This window comes from Typha angustifolia, chromosome 4 (genome assembly GCF_048772165.1).
Source record: "Typha angustifolia cultivar Huaian chromosome 4, ASM4877216v1, whole genome shotgun sequence".
NCBI classification, from domain to species: Eukaryota; Viridiplantae; Streptophyta; class Magnoliopsida; order Poales; family Typhaceae; genus Typha; species Typha angustifolia.
This window is the reverse complement of record NC_133242.1, coordinates 1,390,115-1,417,777: the sequence shown is the minus strand read 5'-3', so window position 1 is coordinate 1,417,777 and position 27,663 is coordinate 1,390,115. Positions and strand designations below refer to the sequence as shown.

Genomic DNA, 27,663 nt, shown 5'->3' with positions numbered 1-27,663 from the left:
TCTGAAGCACAAGGTGGAGCCCTTTGTCATCTTGGGCTCCACAAATTGATTTGCTTTTTAGAATAGGTGCCTATGATGCAAGCAGTATATATATATATATATATATATATATATATATATATATATATATGTATACTTTTTCTCCTACTTTTAGACATTATGGACAATAGTATGCAATACTTTTTCTCTCAGAAGAATGCAGAGATATGGAAGAAGGCTTTCTCACACCCATATCAGACTCTACTTACTATATAAAAAAAAGAAGAAAACCTCATTTGATTAAATTTTCATATTGGAGCAAAAAAGAAAGAAAGAAAGAGTAGATGTGGACTTCGAATCAGATGTAACTCTGCAATAGGGGCCTTTGTTTATTAGGTTTGATGAAGATATTAGACAACAATATTTCTATTGGTCTAGTATGGGTGCTAATCTTTGTTCTCGAAACACCTTTTCAAGTACCAAGTGGCTTCACTAATGGAGTTTTTGCATTCTTCCATTTGATAGAGGTCTCTGTCTATTTACTCAGTGTCATCTTTAGCTTCTTTGATATCTAAGGATTCAAAAGTCTAAAAAGGGCAACCCTATTTCTGTCTTTTGGTCCTCTATCAAATCTTAGGGCTATAATGCTTACAAAAGCATCCATTAGGGCTAGATTCGATAGTTTATATAGCTCAAGCATGGCCAATTATGCACTACTTAGGCAAAGGTTAATCCTTATCTCTAAGATCTGACTATGACCAACTCTCAATTGCGTCTATGACTCTCTCTCTCTCATTTCTTTTTCTTAACAATCCATACCCCTAAGCTATTAACGTAGCCGTCTAAAATGGCTTTATATTCTTCACAGATATATTTAAATTATATCACTTGGTTCTACTTTAGTACTAATATTTATTACATATTATCGAGAACACAAAATATTTATTATTTTCAGGGTTAAAATCAAAACCGAAATTTCGAACAATGATTTAAAAAATCTTTAAAAAAAAAGGAGAGATAAAAATATTTATTATATTTCAAAATTGCACATCAGGCCAAGAGTATCTCACAATGGTTAGATGGTGGACTGACCTCAATCTTCCTACAAGTGAGGAGCCCACTCTATTATTATTCTTTACTACACCTTTGGCATTTTACCTCCTTCCTTGCAGTGGTGGATACCACCAGCAATAGAAACCCACAGAGAAAAAAGAAGAAGAAGAAGAAGAAGAGAGAAGGCTTTCCATTTTCCTCGGTGGAGAGTATTCCCACTTGGACGAATCTCAAAGACGTCAGCCTCAAATCAGGATCGTTCATTCATTGCCATTTGTTAGTTGGTACACATCAGTCCCAATTAGCCCAACTATTTTAATTAATACTCTAATCTAACTCCTACCCACTAATAGATACTTTCCATTAAATATAAGTTTTTTTTTCTTCTTTTATATAAAAGAAAAAACCTATCATTCTAAGATTATATTAAATATGTCATTTTCTCTAATAACAATGAACAATCCCACTATAGCCCACTAGCATATATATATAGCACCTAGTTTGGATTAGAATATTTTCTTGTTACTTTTAATCCTTGGCATTTTGATTTGGACTATAATAACAATATATTTTGTTAATCTCTTTGTTAAATATCTCATTGCTTGGCAAAGTAGTTGATTAACAACTAACAAATTGACACCAAAACCTTAATTAATCCAGAGAGTATCTCTTTTTTTTTTTTTTTTCCTTTTTTAAAAAAGGACAAGGTGAGACCATGACTTTTAACAACTATTTCCAACCCCTCTCAAATATGCTCTTCTGTGCTATATATTGTTCATCCTAGTAATTACTAATTAAGAGGATTTTTTGTAAACCTAAAAAATAAACAATAATTTTTAATGGTGGAGTGATTTGGGTCTTTTGTATGACTTTTTCATAAATAACAATAGGTTTTAATTTCTTTTTTTTTAAATTAATTTTTGTCAAATTCATCTACATGTCTCCATTTAGACCTTTCTAGAGAGATAGACACATAGTACCTTCAATTGATGTTACTTCTAAAGTAAGAATGTATGCATATTTTTTCTTTGTTTATTTGTAATAGTGATGTGGCATATCTATCTCAATATTTTTATCTACCTTTGTGGAAAAGTTTTGTTCTCTAATGAGGGCTTGAGAAAGGAATTTAAATAATAAGGCAAATTATACTCTAACCCAATATGATTTGGTTCAATTATTGGCTTCATTCCCTGTATTTTAAAATTAAGCACTTAAACTTCTTATTTTAAATTTTAATAGTGTACCAATTAAATCGATGCAATTGAAATTTAAACCTAAGTGTACTTATCCAACATAAGCCTTTATAATTATCTGAATACTATTTCACCGGCTGCGGTTAACCTCTTATAATCTAAACTAAATTTGTAACGTGGAGATTTTTCATTCAAAATTACTATTACCATTCTTAAATGAGACTGTATTCATGTCGGAGTATATATCCTTGCTATAAGTATTAATGGCTAAATAACAAAAGATAAACATAAATTTATCCTAAATAACTAGAACATGCCTCTCTCCTATAAAGATTAATGGTATAATATTGCAAGAGTTCCTGTAAGAGGTATTAATCATAAAATATGTATGGAATGACTACTATTTCCTCACCCCACCACCCCTACCCAAAAAAAAATACCACCTCATAGTCAAAAATGAAAAGAATAGTGTTATAAAATAATTCACTCTCTTCTTTTTTTAATCTTTAGGAATATAAAAGTGGTGTTGGTGATTAACACTATTAAGGCCACAAATTTTTTGGTGAATAGTGTGGTCTATTTAGGAGACATAAAGGGCGATAGACCTTTACTCAGACAGTAGAGAATTCCCCAATGGGAGGGGGGGGGGGGGTGGGGGGGTGTGTGGGGTGTAATTTTACTATGTCATGGAGGTTGAGACTGTAAAAGTCGCCTTAATTGGCCGTTTACTTGCCTAATCCAACTTGGGCACATTATTGGTAGAGTAATTATGGAGGAGGAATGGTGATTAGAAAACAGAGGAGAGAGATGGTAAGTGGATGAGCCACGACAGTAACCAAGATTAAGATAATTACTGAAGGCTTTGAGGCATGAAAGCCTCTTCCTATTGGTCGTCTTGCTTCTCCCTTAGCCCAGTATACATATTATACATAGCATTACCAATCTCTCTCTCTCTCTCCCTCCCCCTCTCTTTCTCTCTCTCTCTCTTGTCCGTTGGTGTCCTTGCCCCTCGTCTCAGGATAGGTGAAGGGATTGCCAACTGCGCCTTCGATTGAAATGTGAGCCTTATCTTCATTTCCTTTTGTACCCGCTTCTCATCTTTGTTAGCTGCTTCGCTGGTGGGTTGGTGAGGGTCTTATCGAGTCCTCCTTGCTTGAAAGGTTTCTTTTTTTCCTTCTCTTGACTAGATTTCTGATATGGGTTTTCTCTGAAACACCGGGGGTTTAATCTGGTGATGTTATTTCTCACGTGGGTTTTCCAGAAATAGCATGGCTATTGATTAAAGGCGGCTCCTTGAGTTTGATCTCTTTGTATTTGAGGTGTATGTGTTTCTGGCTTTCGCTCTCTCTCTCTCTCTCTCTCTCTCTCTCTCTCTCTCTCTCTCTCTCTCTCCTTACTTGGGTCCAGTGTTTTAGTTTCTTTTCTTATTGCAAGTTTCTTTGTCTTGTAACACCGTAAAAGGTTGGCTCATGTGTGCATCTGCTTGTATTTTGGGCAAGAAATGAGAGTGTAAGGTTCCAGCTGCAGGTGGTATTTTCATCTGAGCATATTGGAAGCGTTGAAGCTAACAGTTGGGTTCTATAGATATCATCAAGATAGAAAGTATACTTATAGAAAGAAGATCCATATCATGTTTGATCCTTTTATTTTTCTTTTGTTTTGGGCGAGTTGCTAATTATATGTTTATCTTGCAGCAACAATGAGCTTCAAGATCAATGGAGGAATTGGTCAGCCCTCCTATGGAACTCCAATTCCTTGGTGGATTGGATCTCAAGCACTCTATGGGGAAACTTTTGGACAGATGCATCCCTTGACTGGGGAGAATAGCAATGGGGAGGACCAGTTTCCAGTTGCTTTGCGACAAATGCATCACGTCCTAGACACTAGGCAGGGCCCATGGTCGGCAACGCCAGAAAAGGGGAGTGGTAGTAGTGCTGTTAAGTTCTCAATATTTCCAGGTAAATTTTTTTTCCCCTTCACCTCTCTCGTCTCAACTTTTCTGCAATTTTCAGAGTCCTTTTCTGTGTTTGTTCTCTGTCACTATTCATATAGATGAGTATTACTTATGCAGTATGGGCCATCTTTTGTTCTGTGGTCCTAAAGATTGAACAGAGATGTTAACTTTGCAGCATTATTTGTTTTGATAGCAGTAGCTTAACCTGCTGATTAAATTTTATAGTTTTCTAATCACATGTAGAAGAATTCTTTTTGATAAATTGATAGCAATTGGCAGCAGAGCAACACAAATAGATGAAGGTTGCCCATGAAGGGGCTTGACTTTAACTTCTCAGTGTGATTCAGCTTTATTACTTTCAGATGCCTTTATGCTTCATCTGTTTCTTTTTGCTGTCAAATAGATAGATTCCTTCTTAACTATTATGGGAGGAATGTGGGGACTGAATACAATGGAAGAGATAACTGATGTTGAATCTCGAAAAGGAGAAATGATTCCATGATGGACTATTAGGACTGGTGGGACATAAATTAGTGCTTATGTGCAGAACTAGAGGGACGATATGACAGGAAGGTGGTTGGTTGCATAGTTAGGTTGGTTTCACTTAGAGAAGGATGATGAGAACTAAATGGCTGCTGAAATTTTCCATGTTATTTTAGATAGTAAGATGGAAAGGTTTTCGAATATTTCAAGTTAAGTTAGATAGATGAATAATTATGTAAAGTGATAGTACAATATTAGGTTTAGATACGATTAATTATGTAAACTGATAGTGCAATACATGGTTAAGACATAAGAGGAAGCTGGCTTAGCAATAGTAAATTTAAATGCTAAAGCTTTATTTCAAGTTTTCGATCTTCTTTCTAGGTGATGCTCCTCCTGGTGTTTCTGATTAGAAGAAAACTTTGTGTGAAAAATACTTTCTATGTGAATATTGACCAGTGACAAGGTTTTTTTGTTCAGGCAACTTGGATCCAGGAAAAGAACAGAATATTCAGCAAACTTCTGCTACCATCTCTCGACAGTCAATATTATCAGAGTATCAAGGTCGTTGTGAATTGGGACTTGGTCAGTCTGTGGTAGGTCTTTTTTTATCGTATAAATGTTAACCTGAACAGAAAATAATGTAGTTTTCATGCTATAGCTGAGTGCCTAAACTGTTTTGTAGGTTCATCCCAGTTATTCTTATGCTGATAAATGCTATGGCTTATACACCACATATGGAGCTCAAGCAATGGTTGGTTTTCTTTCTTTCTTTTTTTCCTCGTAGTTTGTGAGTATTTTCGTTTGGCTGTGTTTGACTAGTTTAGGCATTTTGTCAACTCATATTTTGTTTCTTCGATGAAGCATGGCCGTATGCTTTTACCGTTGAATATGATGGACAATGAGCCGATCTATGTGAATGCAAAACAGTTTCATGGTATCCTTCGGCGACGCCAGGCTCGTGCTAAGGCAGGGGAGAATAGATCAATTAAATCTAGAAAGGTATGTTTCCTTTGTACAGTCTTTTGTAATACAAGTTCTTGGTGGAGACGACAAGCTCCCTCCCTCCCCTTATGGGTATTTTGTTATATTTTTTTCTTAAAAATCCAGAATAGTTAAATAGATAAAAAAGTTGCCTGTGGGCATGTGTGGTCATATAGGGAACTTAGCATGAATGTGTTCTAACACATTATGTGCATCTTTCCTTGATTGGTTGGCTTCTATATAGTTGAGAGTGACTGCCATTGTCATACTAAATATTATCACATGATCGACCTCTGTGGTTGTAATGGTACTTTGAAGGAGATATTATTAGATTCTCAGCAATCCTTGAACCATATCAGTTTTATCAGCATGTTGTAAATCTTGATCAGAGTTAGTTCTTGTACCGCAGCCATATCTTCACGAGTCGCGTCACCTTCATGCAATGCGCCGTGCAAGGGGTTGCGGCGGTCGCTTTCTTAACACCAAAAAGTTATGCCATGAACAAGGTCGGACTGGCGAATGTAAGGTGAAAAATGGGCCACCTACTGCTCGCCCTGCCACTTCCCCCAGCTCAGTCCTGCATTCAGACAGTGGCAACCTGAACTCAGGAAGTGGCAGCTCAAGTCTATCAGGATCAGAGGCAACAAGCATGTATGCTCAGGAAGACGTTGGTTACTTCCAGGTCATTGAGCACCTCCGTCCGTCTTTCTTTCACTCTCTGCCAAATATGATCGACGGAGAGCATGGTGCCACTATCCCTAACAAATGGGCTGCAGCAGCGGACGGCTGCTGTGACCTCCTCAAAGTCTGACTGACGGAGGTAGTGGGGAGGGTTGTTTATAAGTTGTAGTGCTTGGTTTGCGAGGCTGAGGATCTTTACTCAACTAGGCGACAGTACTGCAATACATTTATAACCCCTCCAAAGCTGGATGCAACCAGATCAAGGCGCTGGCAACACTATCATGCTTGGTGGTGAGGCTAGTTTTGGTTAAGGGATTGTCCCTGCCACCATCTGGTTGTTTTCTGAAGGCAATTCATTCTTGGCTTGACTTGCACTGAGCTCTTCCTCATCTAATAGTCACTGGAACTCCAGCAGTACCAGGGCTATTTTGATGGCGAGAATCCTCTGTGCACTGTAAAAAAGAACATCGACGGGGCTCATCCCTGTCTTCTGCTGGTATTTTATTAGAATAAGAACATCAGCTGTATCATATTTGATGGAGTTTCCGGGACTTGTTTGTCTGGTATTTGGTTAGTACGGAGCATTAAAACTCTGAGTCTTTGTAACAAACAACTACTATGTTTGGTTCTGCTAAATTTGATGTGTGGCGTCCTACTTTGAAATCTTTTGCATTGCATTGCATTGCATGATTTAGTCAAATAGTGGTAGCTTATGCTGTTGTTCTAGTATATAAATCCTACCTCACAGGACTGATGATGAGCTCCAGTTGGTGGTGTTCTCTTTGCTTACTGAATGAGCTAGAGCTGGGAAAAGATCTTTACGAACTTATTCCCCTTAAAGGGCGGCAAAGTTCCGAAATTCTAAACTATCAAATTCAAAGAAAGAAAAGGGCAGTTAAGAAGGAGAAACGAAATTAAAAGAAAGTCGGCAATCCAAAAGGAGAGTCTAACTGGAGGACTAGATCATTCCCTTTGGAGTCGTCATTGGTCGGCCATGGCTTTCTCCGCCTTAAGGATGGGCTCGTAGTAGTCGGCGTGAGCATTCAGACAGTCCTTGAGGAGGGAGGTTATCTTGTGGCAGAGCTCCACCACGTCTTCTCCACTCTTCTCCTCCTCCTTCTCCCGAATGCACTTCTCCCATGCTACGAATGGATCTTTGCAGCCTCCACCCTTCATAAACAAACAGAAACCGCACTCCGTCTCTTCTTCCGCTTCCTCTTCTCCGTCTCCTTCCTTCGAGGGAGACGTCTTCAAGGGAATTGTTAGTACCTGATTAACAATTAAGTTTAAATCCCGCAAGAAAATAAAAAATTCCGGAACAAGAAAAGAATGCTAGTTCCACAGAGGAAGGGCCCTCGCTAAATCCTCTCAAACCTCTAGTAATTTCAGAGCAAACAAGAAAACAAAACTTTAATCCAAGAATTATCGAAAGGAATTATTCAATCAGGGAATTCTACCTCCTCCTTTTCTTGATTGTCTCCGTCGGCCTTAAAGATGGGGTCGTAGTAATCAGCGTGAGGGAGCTGATCTCGCAGCACTTCTCCGCCGAGTCTCCTCCCATCGTCGTCGTCCTCTCCCTCGTCGCCGCCTCCACGCACTTCGCCCACTCCGCAAACGAATCCTTGCACTCCCAACCCTTCGTCAACAAAAATAAATCGCGCTTCATCTCTGGTTTCTCCGAGGGGGTGGGAGGATCGCATTCTTGAATGCGGTTGGAAACGGGTGGAGGAGGAGGAGGAGGAGAAGGACGAGGATAAGCGGTTGCGGTATCAAGGGAAAGGTTTAGGGTTTGGCGAAGAAGCTTCAAGGAAGAGGGAGGAGACGAAGAAGACCAAAAATACGCTTCTTGAAGGCGGGGGAGGGGATCGGTTTTTATCGGCTTCGTTCTCCTCCCGCCTTCTTGTTTAAGAACTCCAAGGCCTCTTGGCTTGTTGGGCTTTATTCTAATGGGCCTTATTCTGTGGGGAGATAGACAGGCCTTTTATTATTTTATTATTCTTATATTATTTATAATCCTTAATTATATGTAAACAAATCTTAAAAGTTAAAAGTATGAACTGTTTTTTTTTTCCTAAAACGTAGTAGGAACTGGGTTGGTCAAACAAAAACACACCTAAATAACATCCTATTTTCGGAAAACCAAAGTTTAGTTCTAAGAAAATATTCCGTTAAAGATTGGGACTTGAAATGTAAATGCTTAAAATATAGGAGGTGAAACATAAATCCCTAAAAACTCAGGGACTGAACTGTACAATTTGTGAAAAAAAAACTCAAGGTGTGAAATGTAAATTCGTGAAAAGTCAGGAGTGTAATGTAATTCTTGAGATGATTTGGCTACCAATGAGGCAATGACTTCTGCTACAGACTCGATTGCAGCAAATTTCTGCAATCCATGCTGCAGAGGATCAACTCCCCATTTGCGGATAAGAAACTGATCCAGAAAGCAAGCAAACAGTAGCAGAACAGCCTTCTCATCCTCGCTCTTCTCGTCTCCTCTCGCTCACCGCATCAATGGCCGCCGCTTTTTCTCATACTCTCCTCCACGGCATCCCCACCGTCCACTTCAAATCACACAAATACCCTTCCGCTCCTCTTTCTCCCTCCACCACCATCCTCCCTAAACCCAAAACCTCTCTCTCCATTAACAAATCCCCCCACCTCTCCCTCCTCTCCTTCTTCCCGTCCCCACCTCCTCGTCTTCTCCTCTTCGCCGCTGCCTCCGCTTCCTACACGGAGACCAGCGACGAAGAGGAGGACGACGAGGGAGGCGAAGGAGTAGGAGAAGAAGGTGACTTGGAGCTCTTCGAGTCGAAGTCATGGTCAGCGGCACCAAAGGAATCGGGGCGCCTCTACGTCGGCAATCTTCCGTTCTCCATGACCCCGGCGCAGCTCGCCGAGATCTTCGGCGAGGCCGGCACCGTCGACACGGTTGAAGTAATTCTCCATCTTTTATTCTATTCCTTGTCCTCAAACTGTTTGATGGATATATCCGGTACTTATCCAGGTGATTTATGACCGAGTTACCGACCGGAGCCGGGGCTTCGCGTTCGTCACCATGGCCACAGTCGAGGAAGCCAGCGAAGCTATCCGGATGTTGGACGGATCCGTGAGTGGCCACGCTCTCCGCCTCATTGAGTTGAATCTTCGATTCCTGAATGCTTTATGTGTGTAATCTTTTGCATTGCTGGATGCAGCAACTTGGAGGTAGGGCCGTGAAGGTGAACTTCCCGGAGGTGCCACGAGGAGGGGAGAGGGAGGTGATGAGCCCGAAGGCCAGAGGCGGCACCCGAGGATTCATCGACAGTCCTTACAAAGTGTATGCGGGAAACCTCGGGTGGTCCCTCACCTCGCAGGCTCTCAAGGATGCATTTGCCGCCCAACCTGGATTGCTCGGCGCCAAGATCATCTTTGATCGGGACACCGGAAGGTCGAGGGGGTTTGGCTTCATCTCCTTCGCTTCGGCTGAGGAGGCCCAGGCCGCCATTGAGGCCATGAATGGAGTGGTAAGGATTGAAGATAGAATTCAATTGATTTAGGTTCAGATGAATTTTCAGTTGATCTGAAGGTGTTTGTTTGTTTGTGATGCAGGAGGTTGAAGGTCGGCCGCTTCGATTGAGTCCTGCTGCTGGAAGACCGCCGGCAAGTTCTTCACCTGAAAGGCAGACTGTAGATCTGGAAACGAGCACTCTGCAATCAAGTTCTACCTACTAATTAATCCTCAACTGATACAGGGTATGATCTATTATTGAAGGAGTTCTATGGTGCTTGATTCAGTTTTCCTTCTATTCTGGAGCCAAAACTTGATCAGGCCTTTTGATGTAAGAATGGAAGACACTATGAGAAAGCGCATAGAGAAATCGAAAAGGATCTGGATATCAACTTTTGTAATTATTAATTCCTACTTCCTGGTTTAAGTTGATCAACTATGTGTGGAATGTATTTTTGGCGTGATTTAATTTAGTGTCAGTTTGTCACTTGATGTAGTTCTGTATAATTTAGATACAAAGTGGACTCCCTGCTGATCACTGAAGAATAAATTTCCTCATGATTTGTGTAATGTACTCTGCCATTATGTAGGATTACTTTAGAATAAAGGTCTAAATTTCTCTGCATACATTCAGACCATTACACTATCACTGACAAATGGGTTAAAAGCAAAATAGTTGAAGCATTATGCCTAGCATCATAAGATATCCAGCATAACTGGTTGCCTAAAAACTTAAGTCATGATTCACCTAGGCACAATCGACTGAATTCTTGCAGCGCACTGAATATGATTTTTCCAAGCTCTGAGTGTGAAATTTCCAAGCGCTTATGCACCAACACAGTTTGCTGTAATTCTATTCAAATCAAAGTTCAAGGAAAGCACTGGAGTAAGACATAATTGTGGAATAAAATGAACATACAAATGTAGCATTTATATTGCTTGATAACAACACATGGCCGGAGCCAACAAACACTCAAGAAGGAACTTAAGTTAGAACTAGCCTTTCTCCGTGTCAAGAGAATTTGCTCGAAACACAAATTTCAAATATTCTGGACATTAATACCACTTTCAAGAAGGGCATCTGCTGCAGTATCCAAGTCCTGAGGAAAAAACACCCTGCAATTATCAAGGTTTGTGCATATCAGTGTTCATAAATAAAGCGGAAACGTGCCAAGATACTAAAGTATGCAAGAGTTGCAAATAGATCGGAGTATATTAATTTGGCAGTACAATTCCCAGAAAACGGAATTAAAGGTTTCTCTCCTTGATGCAAGCAGAACGATTATCAAGAAGGGAAGGAAATTATTCTGATTGAATAAGATGGTGAACAGCTAGACAGATGGTTAATATGTTCAGTTTTATTTTCTTTTATTCATGATGATTTTCAATAATCAGTGATATGGCTTATTAAATAAGAGCCCTTTTGTTTCTAAGATGACCATTTTACTCCTTTTACAGACATATAAACAGAGACATCCAGGTGGCAACTATAAACAGTCAATAGCTAAGAGAACAGCTCATTTTGCATGTACATTTTGATACACTATCTTTTCTCCAGGAGATGCTCATATTGCAATTTTGGAATTCCAAAGAGACCTTACCGGCATGTGTTATGGTACAAAGTTTTGCTCAAGCGTTCTACATCAGCAATACCTTTACACCCAGCCAACACCTCAAGAACTTGCCTGAAAGGGAACTATCATTATTTTGTCGCAGCAATGGTGCAGAAAAAGAAACAATGGAAATGTTCCTATGAACCTTTTCTCATGCAGAAAAAAACATCACAAATAGAGAAACATATCTTGTTGCAATAAGCAAATAGGTTGCCATATTTCTATGAATTCAAATTCTAAGCTTTCTTGCATGATGAAAAGGCTTGAGACTATTAGAGTTTTAGTCATCCAAATGCTTATAAGCAATGATTTATAATGACATTTGAAGGAATATAATTGCACGGCATGCTTCCTAAAACACCATATGGTGCTTTAAATCATACAATAAAAAAGTGAAATTCTTCAAGAATAAATCCTAAAACCAAGGAATAACATTTTTAGCAATGTAGCCGCCAATACATGGCCATATGAGGCATAGTCAGAACATCATAAGCTAATATTGAATGCCTTTGTAGAAACTCTCGTTTACCTGACAAAGCAAGGCTCATTGCGACCTTTAACGGTCGATTCATGCTCATGCTTCTCTTTTTTCTTAGAAGGCCATACTGATTTGACATATTGAATTCCAGCATGAGTATTTCTAATATCACAGTACGGGGAATCTGTCTCTATCATCATTCTTTCAACAGGAATGCCTCTCAAAACTTCAAGGTTCTCATTTGTCTTCAAAGAGCACCCGTTAATACCTGTTTGTTGAAACGGAATACTTAGTATTTGATGAATCTAATGGGGGCTTGAAAACTAGTGAATCTTTAAAGTAAAGGACTTCAACATAAACAGATGCAAATATGGAAACAGCCTATCCAAAATATGGATAAGGTTGCATAGATCTTAGCTCAGACCACAAATTGGCAGTGAAATTCCCTTTTAGATAGTTAAATAATAGCTACATAGAGTTCCATACTTCCATATATATTTGTATTGGTAACCAGTATTCAACATAAACAGATCCAAATGCCGCAGAGTGACGGAACTACAATTAAAAGACAAAATTATGCACAGTATTAGCAAGCACTGTTATTGCTTCAGGATATAAATTACTCTATTTCTAAGCTATTTATATGCAAGATAAAGGAAAGACAGAATCACAACCTATGAATATATTATTAAATGATAGGAGTCTGTCACGATCTTCAGCACTACCAGTGAATGAGTGAGCAACTCCAGCACTGAACCTGTCAATTAAGAACTAGTCATGTCCATCTCTTACATGCTGGCCTAAGGTGGTGAAATCAATTCTGATAATAAGCATAGGAATAGAGCCTGAGCAAAAAAGTACCACTGCTCAAGTTTCTACAGAGAATTGTGGACAAGAGATAGAAGCAAATAAAAAAGAAAGCCAGCAATCCAAGATATTACATGAGTGAGAATGCGGCAGCAAGTTGTTGTTATTATTGTACTATCATAATAATGGTTAGCATTATTATTATTATTATTATTATTGTAAACTCTTTCTTTTGAACCTTGCCATGCTCAAAATATAGCCAAACAATTTTGGTCTTTTATTTATTCCATCTCCAGTTAAACACAGTAGCTGCTGTGTTTTTATTCCAGTCATCATAGGAGCTTTTAAGAAGGTCTAACATATTCCCTGCATGTTTTGATTTTATAAGAAGACAAAAAAGTTATACCAAGAAGTGAATCTTCAAATTCCTTATGGTCAACTCCCATATTTCATGCAAACCTATTCAAGCTAAATCAGAAAATTTATCTAGAACAAATCTAACTGCTTTTGGATTTTAAACTTGACTTCAAAGTATTGAAATTTCAAAAATCATGAACTCAAAAAATATACTTGTTATACAAAATTTGTCATTTCTCCGCAGCTTGAGAATTACCTTCCCTTATTTTGGGATACTATATCACAAAAGTCTTCAGCAGCGGCACGCATGTGGAGAAACATTGGCAACTTCACTGTTTCTGCCAACTCAAATTGCTTCTGAAAGTACCTAATGCACAAACAGGTGAGGCATCATGGCTAATAGCATATAATCAATGTCAACTTACCCAATATACACCATCTACCTACAAAACTGGGCAACGTAAGAGGATGAAGAGGAGGGGTTGTGTGTGTGTGTGTGTGTGTGTGAGAGAGAGAGAGAGAGAGAGAGAGAGAGAGGCATAAAATTGTTCAGATTTCAAAGTACTAAAACATTTATGCTCAACATTCTATAATACCTTTATTTAATGTGCCAAATACGGTACCTTTTCTCCATAATCATATGCATACTACTTATTGGGGACAGTGAAGAAAGGACACTGTTTTGTGGGTTCCGGATTATATATAAATGTGATGTCGTGTAAGTAGATATACATGTCACCTGTATAAATGAGAGAGATAAGAAACAGTTAAAATCATCAAAAGAGCTCTCATCATACTTCTTCTGTGTCTCAGAAGGGCAGAAGTGGAGCCTATCATAGTCCAAACCACATTCACCAACAGCCACGACCTGCATTGAAATGGCACAAATTAATGCCTTTAATGCCATTATCACTCGAAAAGTACAACCAGGCTACTACACCAACTGTCAAGTGTGTAAGTAATGAGAGGGCTTCTCGATAAGCATTAAATGAGAGGAAAACATGGAAGAAAATCCTACGAATTAAGCCAATACTATGGCCTGATTATGCTTATATTTACTTCCACTCCCATTAGTTTCAAAAACAGTTTACACAGCACTACCAACATGGAGTAGAGTCCCAATACCACTTGGTCTTGAAACCGAGCCTACCTTTCCTTTCTCAATCCCCTCCCTAGCTAACGAGACAAGTGCTTGAAAATGCTGCTCTGGATCGCCACTTTCCTCAAACTCCTGAACATAAAATAGTAACAAATTACTCAACAAAGTAACAGAGAAATCACAACCAACCAAATCACTTAGCCAGAGCGCACACCTTGCATCTAGTGGGATGCACACCAACTGTGCAGAAAAGCCGTGCTGAATCAAGAAAAAGTCAACACAAGCAGCAACTTTAATGAGGTACACCAAAGAGTTGGATCACACATTATATCAAACAGCTTACGAGCAATAACAGAGAGACACAAAACACATCCAGTTTAACAAGAACTAGAGCAACCAAGCGCACCATCAGTTTCTGCAATAGCGAGAGCCTCCTTCGATTCTTGTAGCGAACCTCCAGTGACCTGCATTTTACGATATCCATATCGAATAACAAAATTAGAAGCGCAAGTAGAGAAGGGAGAAAGATAGAAAGATATTACGATGATTCGATCAACGCCAGCGCTCCAAGCCCGGGCTAAAACGGCGGGGATGTCGGCCACGTGGCACTGCTTGCCATTGTAGATCCCTTTGAACATGCCATCTGCAGAGAAGACTGAGATCTTCATACTGTGATCCTTGCAATAGAAGTGAATGATAGAGGAGATGGTCGTTGGGAGGCTCACCAGTGAGGTTAACGGCTATATCTGCTTCCTCCGGGGAGGAGATAGTTGACCAGAAAGCAAGAAGAGAGAGACGTGAGAGGATTTAGATGAACAAAACCAAGGAATTTGCGAGCGTAGTCAAAGCAATCACCTATCATTTTGATCGCAGACGACATTGCTGAAAGAGGAGGTGAGTTGAGGAGTGTAGAGCGGATCAGAATCAGGAGAGGAAGTGAAGCTTTTCTACGATTTTCAGCTATTTATACGACAGCAAAATAATATTTTTGTTAATTTAAATCTACTTTTAATCGCGATTAGTTATATTAAATTGAAGGGATGGCATTTTTGAAGTTTTGGTTGGAATTTTGATATTTTGAATCATTTCAGTGGTAAATATATAAAAACCTCTAATATGTAGAGAATTTTATAATATACTCCCTGTATTTTTCTCGTATTACTATAATTTACCCTCTAATACACATGACTATCATGTAATCAATTCTAAAATTTTAACTTTTTTTCATTAACACGAGATGAGAGATATATTAATCCTATGCACTTATAAAAAGAAAATAGACATTATTTACAATTTAACATGAGTTTTGGTCCATATTTGCAATTTATTTATAAAATATCACTAGGTTAGTATTGAGATGTTTCACTTCCAAGAATGATCTTGTCCTCACTTTTATACAATCATTTCTAGGATTCACTGAAAATTGCTGCAATTGCAATTGCAACGGCAAATTTTAAACTAGACATAGTACAGAAAAAAGGACATTAAAAGCAATAATTTACTCAAGCAAAGGTTGTTCAAAATCCAAAACAACCCCCCACTTGGTTTGGTGCTTTTAATCGAGTTTGGAGAACATTCTTATGACTCGAGTTTGCTAGGCAATAACCAGACATAGTACAAAAGGCATCCTCCACATGGCAATTGACAACTGTCCCCTTCCAAGCCTCCTCTCCCTGACTTTATTCTAATAGATAATTGCTTGAAATATAGTTGGGAAAGCAAAAGACTCTCTTGACATGGGCCAAGTCTTCGAGATGGGAGCTTGGGATCCCCTCCCAAATGACAACCACAATCTTAGCAAAACCTTCTTTTTTTTAATTGTAACAAGAAATTTCATTTGAAAGTGTTAGTGTATAAGGGTAGATTCAATAGATTCAATAGATTCCCTCTCCTCTCCTCTCCTTCCCATCTCATGAATATTTAAATAAATTGTTTTTTATTTCACAGGAACTATTTTAATTTTTATTATAAATGACGCGTATATATAAGATTATAATAATAAGGTTGATAGTGCTGTCAACTCATTAGAAATTTATGGATTTAATTTCCAAAAAACAAACTGTTTGCTTGATGGTGTAATGATAAAACAACAAGAAAATTTAAAACTTTTTTTTTTAATTTTTAATCTCATCAATATACTTTTCATAGTTCATCCATCCCCCACCACCCAACGTAGAAAGCCAAGTCGTCAAAGGTTCCCGGCCCCAGTCGGTAAAACTCTCCTTCCGACCGGACGTCCCAGTACACCCACACCCCAACCTTAAAACCAATCCCGAAACCCAAGAGAACATAAAATCAGAGCCGTTTGTGGGAGAATGAAGGGATGGATCAAGCGTCCCCCGTCCACCAAACATGCTCTCCTATGAGATTTTCCAGCTTCGCCTTTTCTTTTTTTCTTTAATTAATTAATTCGTCGGCCTCTTCCTGGAAACATAGAAGAGGGTTGAAGACGGACGGAGATCTCTCCCACCTATTTTGCCTAATTGTGATTTATATTTTCGTTTATTTCTGTTGTTCTCTCTTTTTTTCTTCCCATTTTGTTCGCAAGTTTAGGGGAGAGCGAGAGAGGAATCGAGGAAAGATCAAAGCGATACCTTTCTCTCTCATCATTCCGATTTCGGGACAAAGATTCGGGTAATTTTGGTGGCGGCGGAGACGAATTCCGTTACGGTCGGGTCTATAGATCGTGCGCTAGGGTTTCCCGTTATGGTAAATGCCCCCTTCCCCGCCGACGCCTCGTAGGGCCGCCGCCGCCGCAGCTATCTTCGATCTCCGCCGCCGCAGACGACGCAAGGGATGGATGTGGACGCCGCAATGACGGCGTCGGATGCCGACCACGATCCGACTGCCGGAAACCACCAGGATGAACCCTCGACCTCGCCGTCGCCAGTGCCGGTGCCGGTGCCGGCGCCTGCGGCGCAGACGCAGCCGGCTGTAGCCGGACCGAGGCCGGCGCCGAGTTACTCGGTGGTGAACGCGATTATAGAGAAGAAGGAGGACGGCCCCGGGTGCCGGTGCGGTCACACGCTCACGGCGGTGGCTGCGGTAGGGGAGGAAGGGACGCCGGGGTATGTAGGCCCGCGGCTTATCCTATTCGGTGGCGCGACTGCGCTCGAGGGCAATTCGGCTGCCCCGGCATCACCTGCCGGTAGCGCTGGCATACGTATGTTTCTTATATCCCCTTTAAGTGATCGTAATTGGTATCTCTTTCTTGAAAACCCTAATTTTTGCAGAAGAGAAGGTAAAGGTAGCTTGAGTTGTTGTCTAAGTTGATTTTTGAGCAATTTCCTCTAGATGGTGAGGTTGGATCGTAAATTTGTGGAACGCCAGAAAGAGAAGTGCAGAATTTGTATAAAATTGGGATGTTGATTGGTGAATTTTCAACTTGGATATTGCGTTGGTTCTGATTGTTATTTCCCGGGTTGCAGGTTTAGCAGGTGCAACTGCTGACGTTCATTGTTATGATGTGTTGTCAAATAAATGGACGAGGTAAGATTGAAGCTGGTGTATGTTGTGAATGACAAATGACTTTGAAGCTATTCGGGGTTTTACCTCGTTTGCTTGCTCATTGATTCTTTGGTGTCATTTTCTCTGAAGTTTGTTTGATTAGAATTGCATTACAGGTTGACTCCACTTGGAGAACCACCATCACCAAGGGCTGCACATGTTGCAACTGCTGTTGGTACTATGGTGGTCATTCAGGTATTCCGAAATAATCATGCTTCGTCATTTCTATGTATTTGATTCACTATTCTGATCTTCTCAATGAAGAAAGATATTGCAGATGAAACCATCCAAAGTTTATCTTTGTTTGTTTTATCCAGGGTGGAATTGGCCCTGCTGGATTATCTGCGGAGGATCTTCATGTTCTGGACCTAACACAGCAACGGCCACGATGGCATAGGTTGTGATCCAATCCAAGATATCAGTTAACAGATACCATGCTGATGTCTTATATGTCCCATATTGAGGCTTTATATGATTGAGTGCAGGGTGGTTGTACAAGGACCTGGTCCTGGCCCTCGGTATGGGCATGTGATGGCTCTAGTGGGGCAAAGATTTCTATTAGCAATCGGTGGGAATGATGGTAGGCAATTATCTATAAACATTAGAACATCCTCCATTGAACCCCACAAAGAGTTCCGATTGTGTTTCAGCATTTCCTTTTTATTGTAGACAAGCTCATAACATTAGGTCCTAATAAATGTTTATAGGTAAACGTCCTTTAGCTGATGTTTGGGCCCTAGACACTGCAGCTAAACCTTATGAATGGAGAAAGCTAGAACCAGAAGGTGATGGCCCACCCCCGTGCATGTAAGTACATCTATCAAAACTTCAGTTTTTCACCAAATCAGGTATTCTTTCACGCCATATAATTCATTATTTCCACGTTACGGACTTGAGGGATTTAATGCTGCACTGAAGAATTATCATGTGTGATTGTTTCTTGTTGATGTAGAGAAGTTACATGTAAAACTTACAAAGTTTACTTTCAGCCAGCTAAGCTAGGTTAATTTTTTAGGAGGTGCTTTTGAATTTATACTGTTCACTGAATGCAAACCTCTATGAAGCTTTCTTTTAGATCACTGTGTAACTCTGCCCACATTAGTCTAAGTTGTGTTGCTTGTCCCATTCTTTTACAACTGAAATAATAGAATTATTTACTATAACAACTTTATACTTTTCATGTGTAAAATTTGGATGAATTTTGGTAATAGGATTCTCTACTTGTAGTTATTATTAACTTATAACTGTGGAGGAAAGAACTGTCTCCGCACACATACATATATGGTAAGTATCCTCTTGAATGCTCATTTCTCCTTTGGCAGTGTCCTTTTGGAGCTTACTGTGTATTCTTATTCAGGTATGCAACTGCAAGTGCACGCTCTGATGGACTCCTTTTGCTTTGTGGAGGGAGGGATGCTAATAGTGTGGTGAGTCATGGATCCATACAAGGATTAATATTTTTATGATTAGTCTAATTTAACTAAATATCTTGACAAGTGTAAAAATAATCTGATAGCTTATTATATTGAAGATTTTAAAGTTTTCTTTGATTATTAAGTGTGAGAAGTCCATTTATTACATGAAAATAAGAAACTCGTAGACCAGGATTGGGACATCTTTAGAGCAATTTAGGTCATGTAACAATTGTATTCTGGTACTTGAAAATATCAACATGTCATGTCTTGGCTGTTAGTCATTTATGGTACAGTTAATACCTTTTAAGTACTTTTGACTATTCTATTTGGATGTCTTAACTGGTATATGGAGATCTATTCATTCTATTTATTTACAATAGAATACTTGCAAGACTCCTATGTCAAACAACTCTTACATATAACCAACATCGACCAGCTTTATCAAAATGGTGTCTGCACGTGGTCATTTGCACATGGTGGTGATCAGTAGGCAAATTCCACAGGAATATATACCAGCCATATTTGAAGATGATACATCACTCTTGACTACCCATTGTATATGATTGCAGATATATTGCCCAGACACATTCAGGGTAAAAGGAAATAAGGTGCAGGTTATCAGCTAAAAGACTTAAATACCTCATATCATACTAGAAATTATAGTAATATTTGGATGGATAAGAATATGGAGTTGGGCTTTGCAGGGGGGGGTTGAGTGACAGATAATTGGTGAGTTTAGATGTCAGGGTGATTCTAGTTCCTTTCAAACTCATCAATTATATTAATTATATATAGTAACAAATTTTCTTTATTGACATAGGAGTATGATGGCATTCCATGTCCCTATATATTATTCTAAGTAAAGTTTGTCATTGAAATTTGCATGATATTGCACCATACTCTTTCTCAGTATAACAACAACTACCTGCATCATACAAGAATTTATTGCTTTTTGCGATTATATGAAGTGCCTTGTTGTTTATTATTGCAGCCATAATATTCTTTAGGTATAATTATACTTTGTCCCCCTATACCTTTGATCCAGTATTGCTTTATCTTCTTGTACTATAAAAGTGTACAGATACTTCTTAGACTTTTCAAAAACTACAACTCTTTAAATGTCGTTTATATATACCTTAAAATTACTTCTCTGTTCGTTTGTAGTTAGAATACATATTAAGTTTTATTAGATAATAAAGTAAAATTTAAATCAATTATAAGCACGAATGCCACCTCTCCTAAGATTTACCTGTTACATCTTTCTCTTATCTCATCCACACTCTGGAGATAAAAATGAGTTCTCTCCCTCTTCTCATTCTCAATTTTTCCACTATGTTCCTAATCTCCATGGCTCATCCCTCGCTCTCTTCTCCCTCATTAAAACCCCATCTTTGCCCCTTCTAGTTCTTCTCTCTCCATCCAACCCATGAAGCTATAGAGCTACGTCGTCTGCGCCATCAGCGACAAGATCATCGCTATTGAGGTGATTCGTGCATAATTGTCCAAAAACTATTTCCCTCTTGGGAAATAAGAGGGAGTAGCATAAGAAAAGAGATGAGAGTAAAATTGTCCAAAAATAGTTTTTCTGACCTTTATGAGGGTAATTTAGTCTATCTAAAAAAATATTGTTCACATGCTTGCCACGCAAGTTTTAACTTACAGAAGGCTAACAGATGGACTTAATTGTAGCATTTCAAAAGTCTAAGGAGGTTTTTGTATATTTTTATAGTTCAGGAGAGTAAAGTGATACTAAGTCAAAGTATAAGTGGGCAAAGTATAATTAAACCTATTCTTTATTGATATTACTGAATTTTACTATGATATATTGTTCAAGCATTGTTAGTAATTCACTTGTAATCTTTTCCAATTTTTATACTTGTAGCCATTGCCAAGTGCATATGGTCTTGCAAAACATCGGGATGGGCGATGGGAGTGGGCTATGGCGCCTGGTGTCTCTCCTTCTCCGAGATACCAACATGCAGCTGTGAGTTAATCAGTTTAATTTTCTTCTCTTGAAATTCATTGCTGACTAGGATATGTATCTTTTTTAGGTTTTTGTCAATGCACGACTTCATGTATCGGGAGGGGCTCTTGGAGGGGGACGCATGGTAGAAGACTCCTCAAGCATAGCAGGTTCTCAGCTTGAATATTGTTGTAAATGATAGTCACTGTCATTTTTAGTTGCATATTTTGATAACTTGAAGTATTATGTCCTATTGTTAAACAATGGAGGAACTTTTATGTTCTTCTTGTGGAGACCGTCGATCCAAGAGAGGAAAAGCAAACAATATTAGTACTTAAATCCAGTTGGTCTAAGGGTAGTGGGAAACAAACAATATTTTCCTCTCAGCTTCTATTACTGTTTTCCAACCTGAATTGATGTTAGATCTGTCTAAAAATGTTTGTCTCCATCCTCTGCTAACTATTAGAATCCAAAATGGACTGGAGGTCTACAAAATGCTTTCCACAAAGGAAGTATCACTTATATACCAATTAATTGCATGCTTTCATATATCTCACTATTGTCTTAGGAAATGTTGCTATACAACTGAATAGCTCTGTCATTACGTATGGATAAGATTTTTGTTATCGCTACATATAGTTCCATGCACTCTGTTGAAGAACCTTTTGTTTGATCCAGCTTCATAACTTTTCACTCAGTTGTTTGTCTTGTTGACTGCAGTTAAAAAAATATTGATCAGATGTTCTAATTCACATTGACTTTTCCATATAGTGCACATTCTGTAATTCACATGATGCCCAGTAAGCTATGAAATTGAAGATCTGTTAATTCTATCACTTTGATAAACTTGTTACTTGCTTTTTGTGATTTCATAGCTCCATCACTGCAGTATATAATTGAGTTGCCAGTTGCAAATCAAGTGAAATGAATTGGGAAATGTCACTGCAATTAATTTTATGCCTGTGTCTTTTACTGTGCCCTTTTGGTGGATAAATTCCTCTTCAAGATATTAATTATTTTTAAACCTTTTGCTTTAGTTCTGGATACTGCTGCGGGAGTGTGGTGCGACACAAAATCAGTTGTTACAAGTCCCAGAACGGGCCAATATAGTGCTGATGCAGCTGGTGGAGATGCGTCTGTCGAGCTTACACGACGTTGCAGGCATGCAGCTGCTGCAGTTGGTGATTTGATTTTCATTTATGGAGGTTTACGTGGTGGTGAGTACATCAAGTCATGAACCACTTTTTTTATATGAAATATTGTCTCAAAATGTGAAAGCAGAATGAATTTCTTAGTTGTGCTGTAACTTGCGTCTATCCTGTGAGTATCATGTCTTTACTCTCTTGCCATGTTTAAGCAAATGACAGTGACAATTCAAAGCTATGTGAGGCATTTGATGCATACCATATAAAAAATCATCTCCTGCTTCAGGAAATAGTCATACTGATTTTATGTGCAGAAGACATCCTCCTAGTTATATTTTTTTTCCCTTCATCAATGTAGTATCAAATTTATGAAATCTTTAAGTTTGTGATTGACCACGAAAACATGTATTCTCTGCCAAGATAACTTAGGACTTTTTTCTTGAAAATGTTCATATTATTGAAGTAAAGCTAGTACTTATGTAATCAAGATTCAGGAGTACATCGTAGATAACTTATCAGGTTTATCTGCTAATATAGAACCATTTATTTATAGGTTATGCAATTGTTTCTAGTTACGTTCCACTTCAGACCATGTGTATAATTGTGTCCTGATTGTCCTCCAGGTGTGCTTCTTGATGACCTTCTTGTCGCTGAAGATCTGGCTGCTGCTGAAACAACTAGTGCAGCTTCTCATGCTGCTGCAGCTGCAGCAGTTGCTAATGTACAAGTAGGAAGATCACCAGGAAGATATACATTTGCTGATGAAAGAGTTGCAGAAAATGTTCCTGATGCAGTTCCTGGTGGTGCTGTTGTTCTTGGAACTCCAGTTGCTCCTCCTGTAAATGGGGACATGTATGCTGATATAAGCACTGAAAATGCCATGCTTCAAGGATCTAGGTAGCCTTCATTGAGGATAAGAATGCATTTCTTCACTTTTTAAAGACTTAATTTTGAGACATTTTTTTTTAGATTAAAAATCTCTTATTTAATATAAACTACTCGAATTTAGTGGACTATATTATATGGGTAATCTTTCATGTAGGAGATTGAGCAAAGGCATAGAATATCTGGTTGAAGCCTCAGCAGCAGAAGCTGAGGCGATTAGTGCTACATTAGCTGCTGCAAAAGCTCGGCAAAGTAATGGTGAAGTTGAGCAAGTCCCTGACAGGGATCAAAGTTCAGAGGTAACACCAAGTGGGAAAGAAATACCAAGCCTAATAAAAGTGCCAGATTCTTCTCTTTCAAGTAATGCCATGCCACCCGGCGTTCGGCTGCACCACAGAGCGGTTAGTAGCTATGTCATTTTGTTTCCAGCTCTAGTTTGATTTTGTTCTCTTATTGATGACTGATCAAAATATTCTGTCCTTATTGTCTAGAGTATAGTAGGTAACCTAATAATGTCATACTAAAACCATTGCATGGACCTTGGAAAACCATTTGATCTTTGTCAGTAATGGGAATTTGGATGACATTTTGTTTATTGTAGGTAGTCATAGCTGCAGAGACAGGGGGTGCTCTGGGTGGTATGGTCAGGCAGCTTTCAATCGATCAGTTTGAGAACGAAGGTAGGAGGGTCAGCTATGGCACTCCTGAGAGTGCGACAGCAGCCAGGAAGTTATTAGACCGCCAAATGTCTATCAATAGTGTACCTAAGAAGGTAAAATTGATCATTAGGATTAAGACATATTTTGTAAAGTGCTCGAGGAAAATGACATTTAACTTTTGGCCGAGAGAATTATATGATACTTCCATGCTTTTCCATGAATTTTTCAGGATAGTGGCAAGCAAATATGACATGAATGCTATATTTCTAAGATGCTATTCACAAAAACTGCAACAATTTGTTTCTGTTTCAGTTCTAGAGAATGGATTTTGATAGTTGCTTATATAAAAAAGATATTTACAGGCCGAAGAGTGACCTTATTGAACACAGTGACTGAAAAATATAACCTAATGTTCCTTATTTACATATCTTGCTTCTGATATATGTGATGCTAATCCAGGTTATTGCACAACTTTTGAAACCCCGTGGATGGAAGCCCCCTGTGCGCAGGCAGTTTTTTTTAGATTGCAATGAGATTGCAGATCTTTGTGACAGTGCTGAAAGAATATTTTCCAGCGAGCCAAGTGTTCTGCAAATTAAAGCACCTGTTAAGATCTTTGGCGACCTACATGGTCAGTTTGGGGATCTCATGCGCTTGTTTGATGAATATGGTGCTCCTTCAACAGCTGGGGACATAGCGTATGTTCCTTTATTTTGTTGTGATAATATAGAATTTGCTTTAATTGAATTTCAGAAGGATCATTGCTTATTATTTAGATGGACCTTTATCTTTGACACATGCCTATGATTTAGCTGAAATCTCCCGATAGTGGTAGTCATCTTTATCTTAACATGGTGCTTCCCTACATGATTTATTTTCAAGTACCTTATGGTCCTTGTGGCCAATTGAGCAAATTGTTACCTTCTGTCAAAATGTCAGATTCTTTTTTCTCAGAAAACCTGTATTGCTTGATTTGCTGATTTTGCCTTCAAATTTCCAGTTATATCGATTATCTCTTTTTGGGAGATTATGTTGATCGTGGCCAACATAGTTTGGAAACTATTGCTCTTCTTCTTGCACTGAAGGTATCTGGCATGCAATTCACCTCTTTGCACCACCATTTCTTAGCTAATTCAACATTTTAGATGAAATTTCTAATTAACCAACTCAACCCAATTTTAATTGTTATTTGCAGGTTGAGTATCCTCATAATGTTCATTTAATCCGTGGAAACCATGAGGCAGCAGATATCAATGCTTTATTTGGCTTCAGGATTGAGTGCATTGAGCGGATGGTAATAATATACTCCTTTTCAGTTTTCTCCTTTGTACATGAGATCTGCCATGTTGTAAATTATCATTTCTTTCTACAAAAACAGGGAGAGCGAGATGGTATCTGGGTTTGGCACCGCATAAATCGTCTGTTCAATTGGCTTCCTTTGGCTGCACTGATAGAAAAGAAAATAATCTGCATGCATGGTGGCATCGGTCGATCCATCAATCATATCGAGCAGATCGAGAACCTCCAAAGGCCAATTTCAATGGAAGCAGGCTCAGTTGTTCTGATGGATTTATTATGGTCATTATATGAAACCTCATGCTGGTCTTTTACTACTGGTTTGCATTTCGGGTTTTCAGAAATAATTGCTTATATATATATTTTTTATCTCAAGCAGGTCTGATCCAACAGAAAATGATAGTGTTGAAGGTCTAAGACCAAATGCTAGGGGCCCGGGTCTGGTTACATTTGGGGTCAGTGCAATAGTGTGTTTGATTTTTCTCCTGTATATCATTTAGTGCTGTTTTCTAAAGCTTTTAACTTGTTACTGCAGCCTGATCGTGTTATGGAGTTCTGTAATAATAATGACCTACAGTTAATTGTACGAGCTCATGAGTGTGTCATGGATGGTTTTGAACGTTTTGCTCAAGGTCATCTGATCACTCTCTTCTCTGCCACTAATTATTGCGGTAGGGGATCTTTCTGGTTGACTGTGCTTACCAACATGCCTGACATCGTATGCTGTTTTCACGCTCTAACTTCTCATATATCTGTATATAGGAACTGCAAATAATGCAGGAGCAATTCTAGTTTTGGGCAGAGACCTTGTGGTCGTTCCCAAACTTATTCATCCTTTGCCCCCTGCAATTAATTCACCTGAAACATCTCCTGAGCGTCATATTGAGGATACATGGATGCAGGTGAAAGATTCTGTCCCTGGAGGATGTTCGTTTGTGATATTTGTATCATTCATAAGTATGATATTCATGTAGTGTCTTATTTTGTTATTCTCCTGTGGTGATCTCAGGAGCTTAATGCCAATAGACCGCCAACCCCAACCAGAGGCCGTCCTCAAGTAGCTAATGATCGAGGTTCTCTTGCTTGGATATAGTAATAGTTCTGCATCAGATATCAGATCTTGATAGTTCTCTACATGTCAGACTCTTCTTCGGGTATGCCTGTTCTTTTCTTTCACACAAGGGATCGTGTAATCACAAGCCGATGATCTGGATGTGATCAGCAGGATGAGCAAGTTTTGCTGAGGAGCTGCTTATTTGAAGTAAAATGAGTGATTTACATGTAACCTGACCATCCTTTCCACTTGGTTCACCACGTTAGAACTACTACGCTGATCAGAACGGTCTCCTCCGTGTGAAGTTTCACCTGTGTATATTCAGCTGCTGGTAGATAGGCGAGTGTATGTGATCTTTACTGTCTCCCATTGGAATGATGAATAGGCTGATTCTAGTAGGTATTCTTTGTTACATTTCGATTTTTCTTTCAGGAGGATGTGATAGTGTGGGTGAAAATTATGCGTTCCACTCATCAAGGGCAGTCTTGTATTATATACATTCCTCGTTGCTGCACATTTTCACTGTAATTTCTGTGAATACGATGTAAGTTCTGAGTGGGTTGACTAAGAATTCTTGATTTATGAGGGCAGGCCTTTGTTTGCCTTGTGTTGCACGTATTATAGAAGAGTATTGTTTTCTCCGCTAACATCTACTGTATGAATCTTGAGTGGGTTCCTGCTTTTGAGAATGACAATTGACTTGACGTCCTAGTTGGGTTACTATTTATAGTTGTGGGTAGTCCCTAAAGGATCGAAAGGTTTGTGATTGGAACCATCAAATCGGTGGAATTCAACTGACTCTGGAATTCTATTTTTATCAAATCCGCTGTTTAGAACTATAAAATGATGAGATTTTAATTGATTGTATTTCAATATATCTAGTGAAATCCAATGATTTGATCATTTGATATCATTCTGTTACATTATTATTGAGACTCATGTTATAATAGGAAAGATAAATATAATGAATAAATTTCATCCTCGTTTCAAACAATAAGATTAGATAGATTTCATCTCAATTTCAATATTTTCCAGACATTAATTTTCAAATGAAATCAATTGAATTTCACATTTAATAGGTTTCAGACGTACCCTACTTTCTCTCGAGACTGCAGCATCCGTGAGGATGGAAGTTCTCCATAAATATAGAGTAGCCACCAAAGTGGTTTGAATAGCAAGAATCCCATATTTGAAATAGTGAGGAAATTTAGTCAAGCTCAACATGCTCCTCAGAAGAGTAAGTAGTTGACCTCACCATGGCCATGCAACATGAGTACATGACAAAATATGAGCAAGAATTGGAAAAGCAAAAGAAGCCGAAACATACTCAGTTGGCCACATCGTAGACATTTCTGAAAGACATTCCAAAAGATAATAAGAGCCATAATGTGCACAGCATGCCCATTTCTGAGTACTACGATGCAGAAGACAAACGGAGGCTAGGAAGAAATAAAACTTTTACCAATAGAAGTGCATAACTTAATTCATCAAGAACTTGTTAATTCAGCAACTAAAAAACAAGTAGCAGAATTAATCCATATGAATATATGTGGTAGACTACTAGATGGCCA

General features: G+C 38.8%; 4 protein-coding genes across 7 annotated transcripts; 3 read left to right on the top strand and 1 right to left on the bottom strand.

Moving 5' to 3' along the window:
- Positions 1 to 3,254: 3,254 nt before the first annotated feature.
- On the top strand, positions 3,255 to 6,982 carry LOC140759741 (nuclear transcription factor Y subunit A-10-like). The gene is made up of 7 exons (XM_073096378.1): positions 3,255 to 3,385; positions 3,487 to 3,546; positions 3,920 to 4,183; positions 5,143 to 5,258; positions 5,348 to 5,416; positions 5,527 to 5,664; positions 6,056 to 6,982. The coding sequence occupies exons 3-7, from the start codon at positions 3,925 to 3,927 to the stop codon at positions 6,455 to 6,457; spliced, it is 984 nt and encodes a 327-aa protein (XP_072952479.1). The 5' UTR covers positions 3,255 to 3,385; positions 3,487 to 3,546; positions 3,920 to 3,924; the 3' UTR covers positions 6,458 to 6,982.
- Positions 6,983 to 8,770: 1,788 nt separating this feature from the next.
- On the top strand, positions 8,771 to 10,439 carry LOC140759467 (33 kDa ribonucleoprotein, chloroplastic). Its single transcript, XM_073096042.1, has 4 exons — positions 8,771 to 9,261; positions 9,332 to 9,433; positions 9,522 to 9,830; positions 9,916 to 10,439. Exons 1-4 carry the CDS (start codon positions 8,839 to 8,841, stop codon positions 10,036 to 10,038), a joined length of 957 nt encoding a protein of 318 aa, XP_072952143.1. The 5' UTR covers positions 8,771 to 8,838; the 3' UTR covers positions 10,039 to 10,439.
- A 204-nt stretch (positions 10,440 to 10,643) lies between these two features.
- Positions 10,644 to 15,149, bottom strand: LOC140759466 (uncharacterized). 2 transcript variants are annotated; one of them, XM_073096041.1, is made up of 12 exons: positions 15,024 to 15,149; positions 14,894 to 14,914; positions 14,711 to 14,811; positions 14,575 to 14,632; positions 14,383 to 14,426; positions 14,220 to 14,300; positions 13,867 to 13,937; positions 13,326 to 13,436; positions 12,580 to 12,662; positions 11,957 to 12,173; positions 11,416 to 11,499; positions 10,644 to 10,930 (listed from the first exon to the last, which is right to left on the bottom strand). In XM_073096041.1, exons 1-12 carry the CDS (start codon positions 15,046 to 15,048, stop codon positions 10,855 to 10,857), a joined length of 972 nt encoding a protein of 323 aa, XP_072952142.1. In that variant the 5' UTR covers positions 15,049 to 15,149; the 3' UTR covers positions 10,644 to 10,854. The 2 variants fall into 2 exon arrangements, with proteins under 2 accessions (XP_072952142.1, XP_072952141.1); XM_073096040.1 differs by having other exon boundaries at positions 14,575 to 14,811.
- Positions 15,150 to 16,532: 1,383 nt separating this feature from the next.
- Positions 16,533 to 26,739, top strand: LOC140758791 (serine/threonine-protein phosphatase BSL2 homolog). 3 transcript variants are annotated; one of them, XR_012104152.1, is made up of 21 exons: positions 16,533 to 17,331; positions 17,597 to 17,657; positions 17,792 to 17,870; positions 17,993 to 18,072; positions 18,161 to 18,255; positions 18,383 to 18,482; positions 19,033 to 19,102; positions 20,973 to 21,074; positions 21,142 to 21,223; positions 22,091 to 22,270; positions 22,822 to 23,095; positions 23,241 to 23,484; positions 23,685 to 23,855; positions 24,202 to 24,440; positions 24,743 to 24,827; positions 24,938 to 25,320; positions 25,418 to 25,493; positions 25,574 to 25,709; positions 25,801 to 25,940; positions 26,048 to 26,437; positions 26,525 to 26,739. XR_012104152.1 is itself a non-coding variant. In XM_073095092.1 (21 exons), the coding sequence occupies exons 1-21, from the start codon at positions 16,965 to 16,967 to the stop codon at positions 26,129 to 26,131; spliced, it is 2,964 nt and encodes a 987-aa protein (XP_072951193.1). In that variant the 5' UTR covers positions 16,543 to 16,964; the 3' UTR covers positions 26,132 to 26,739. The 3 variants fall into 3 exon arrangements, 2 of the variants coding, with proteins under 2 accessions (XP_072951192.1, XP_072951193.1); XM_073095092.1 differs by having other exon boundaries at positions 16,543 to 17,331; positions 24,938 to 25,036; positions 25,121 to 25,320; positions 26,048 to 26,739; XM_073095091.1 differs by having other exon boundaries at positions 26,048 to 26,739.
- The last annotated feature ends 924 nt before the right edge of the window (positions 26,740 to 27,663 follow it).

Excerpts from the sequence above, each read along its gene's own strand:
- LOC140759741 (XM_073096378.1), top strand. The coding sequence starts at position 3,925 with ATGAGCTTCAAGATCAATGGAGGAATTGGTCAGCCCTCCTATGGAACT. Across the intron at positions 4,184-5,142 it reads TAAGTTCTCAATATTTCCAG|GCAACTTGGATCCAGGAAAA; the intron begins GTAAATTTTTTT and ends TTTTTTGTTCAG. Across the intron at positions 5,665-6,055 it reads GATCAATTAAATCTAGAAAG|CCATATCTTCACGAGTCGCG; the intron begins GTATGTTTCCTT and ends CTTGTACCGCAG.
- LOC140759467 (XM_073096042.1), top strand. The coding sequence starts at position 8,839 with ATGGCCGCCGCTTTTTCTCATACTCTCCTCCACGGCATCCCCACCGTC. Across the intron at positions 9,434-9,521 it reads TCCGGATGTTGGACGGATCC|CAACTTGGAGGTAGGGCCGT; the intron begins GTGAGTGGCCAC and ends TGCTGGATGCAG. Across the intron at positions 9,831-9,915 it reads TTGAGGCCATGAATGGAGTG|GAGGTTGAAGGTCGGCCGCT; the intron begins GTAAGGATTGAA and ends TTTGTGATGCAG.
- LOC140759466 (XM_073096040.1), bottom strand. The coding sequence starts at position 15,048 with ATGTCGTCTGCGATCAAAATGATAG. Across the intron at positions 13,437-13,866 it reads CCTTCTGAGACACAGAAGAA|GTACTTTCAGAAGCAATTTG; the intron begins GTATGATGAGAG and ends TTTGTGCATTAG. Across the intron at positions 11,500-11,956 it reads AATGAGCCTTGCTTTGTCAG|GCAAGTTCTTGAGGTGTTGG; the intron begins GTAAACGAGAGT and ends GTTCCCTTTCAG.
- LOC140758791 (XM_073095091.1), top strand. The coding sequence starts at position 16,965 with ATGGATGTGGACGCCGCAATGACGGCGTCGGATGCCGACCACGATCCG. Across the intron at positions 18,073-18,160 it reads CAACGGCCACGATGGCATAG|GGTGGTTGTACAAGGACCTG; the intron begins GTTGTGATCCAA and ends GATTGAGTGCAG. Across the intron at positions 23,485-23,684 it reads TTCGGCTGCACCACAGAGCG|GTAGTCATAGCTGCAGAGAC; the intron begins GTTAGTAGCTAT and ends TGTTTATTGTAG.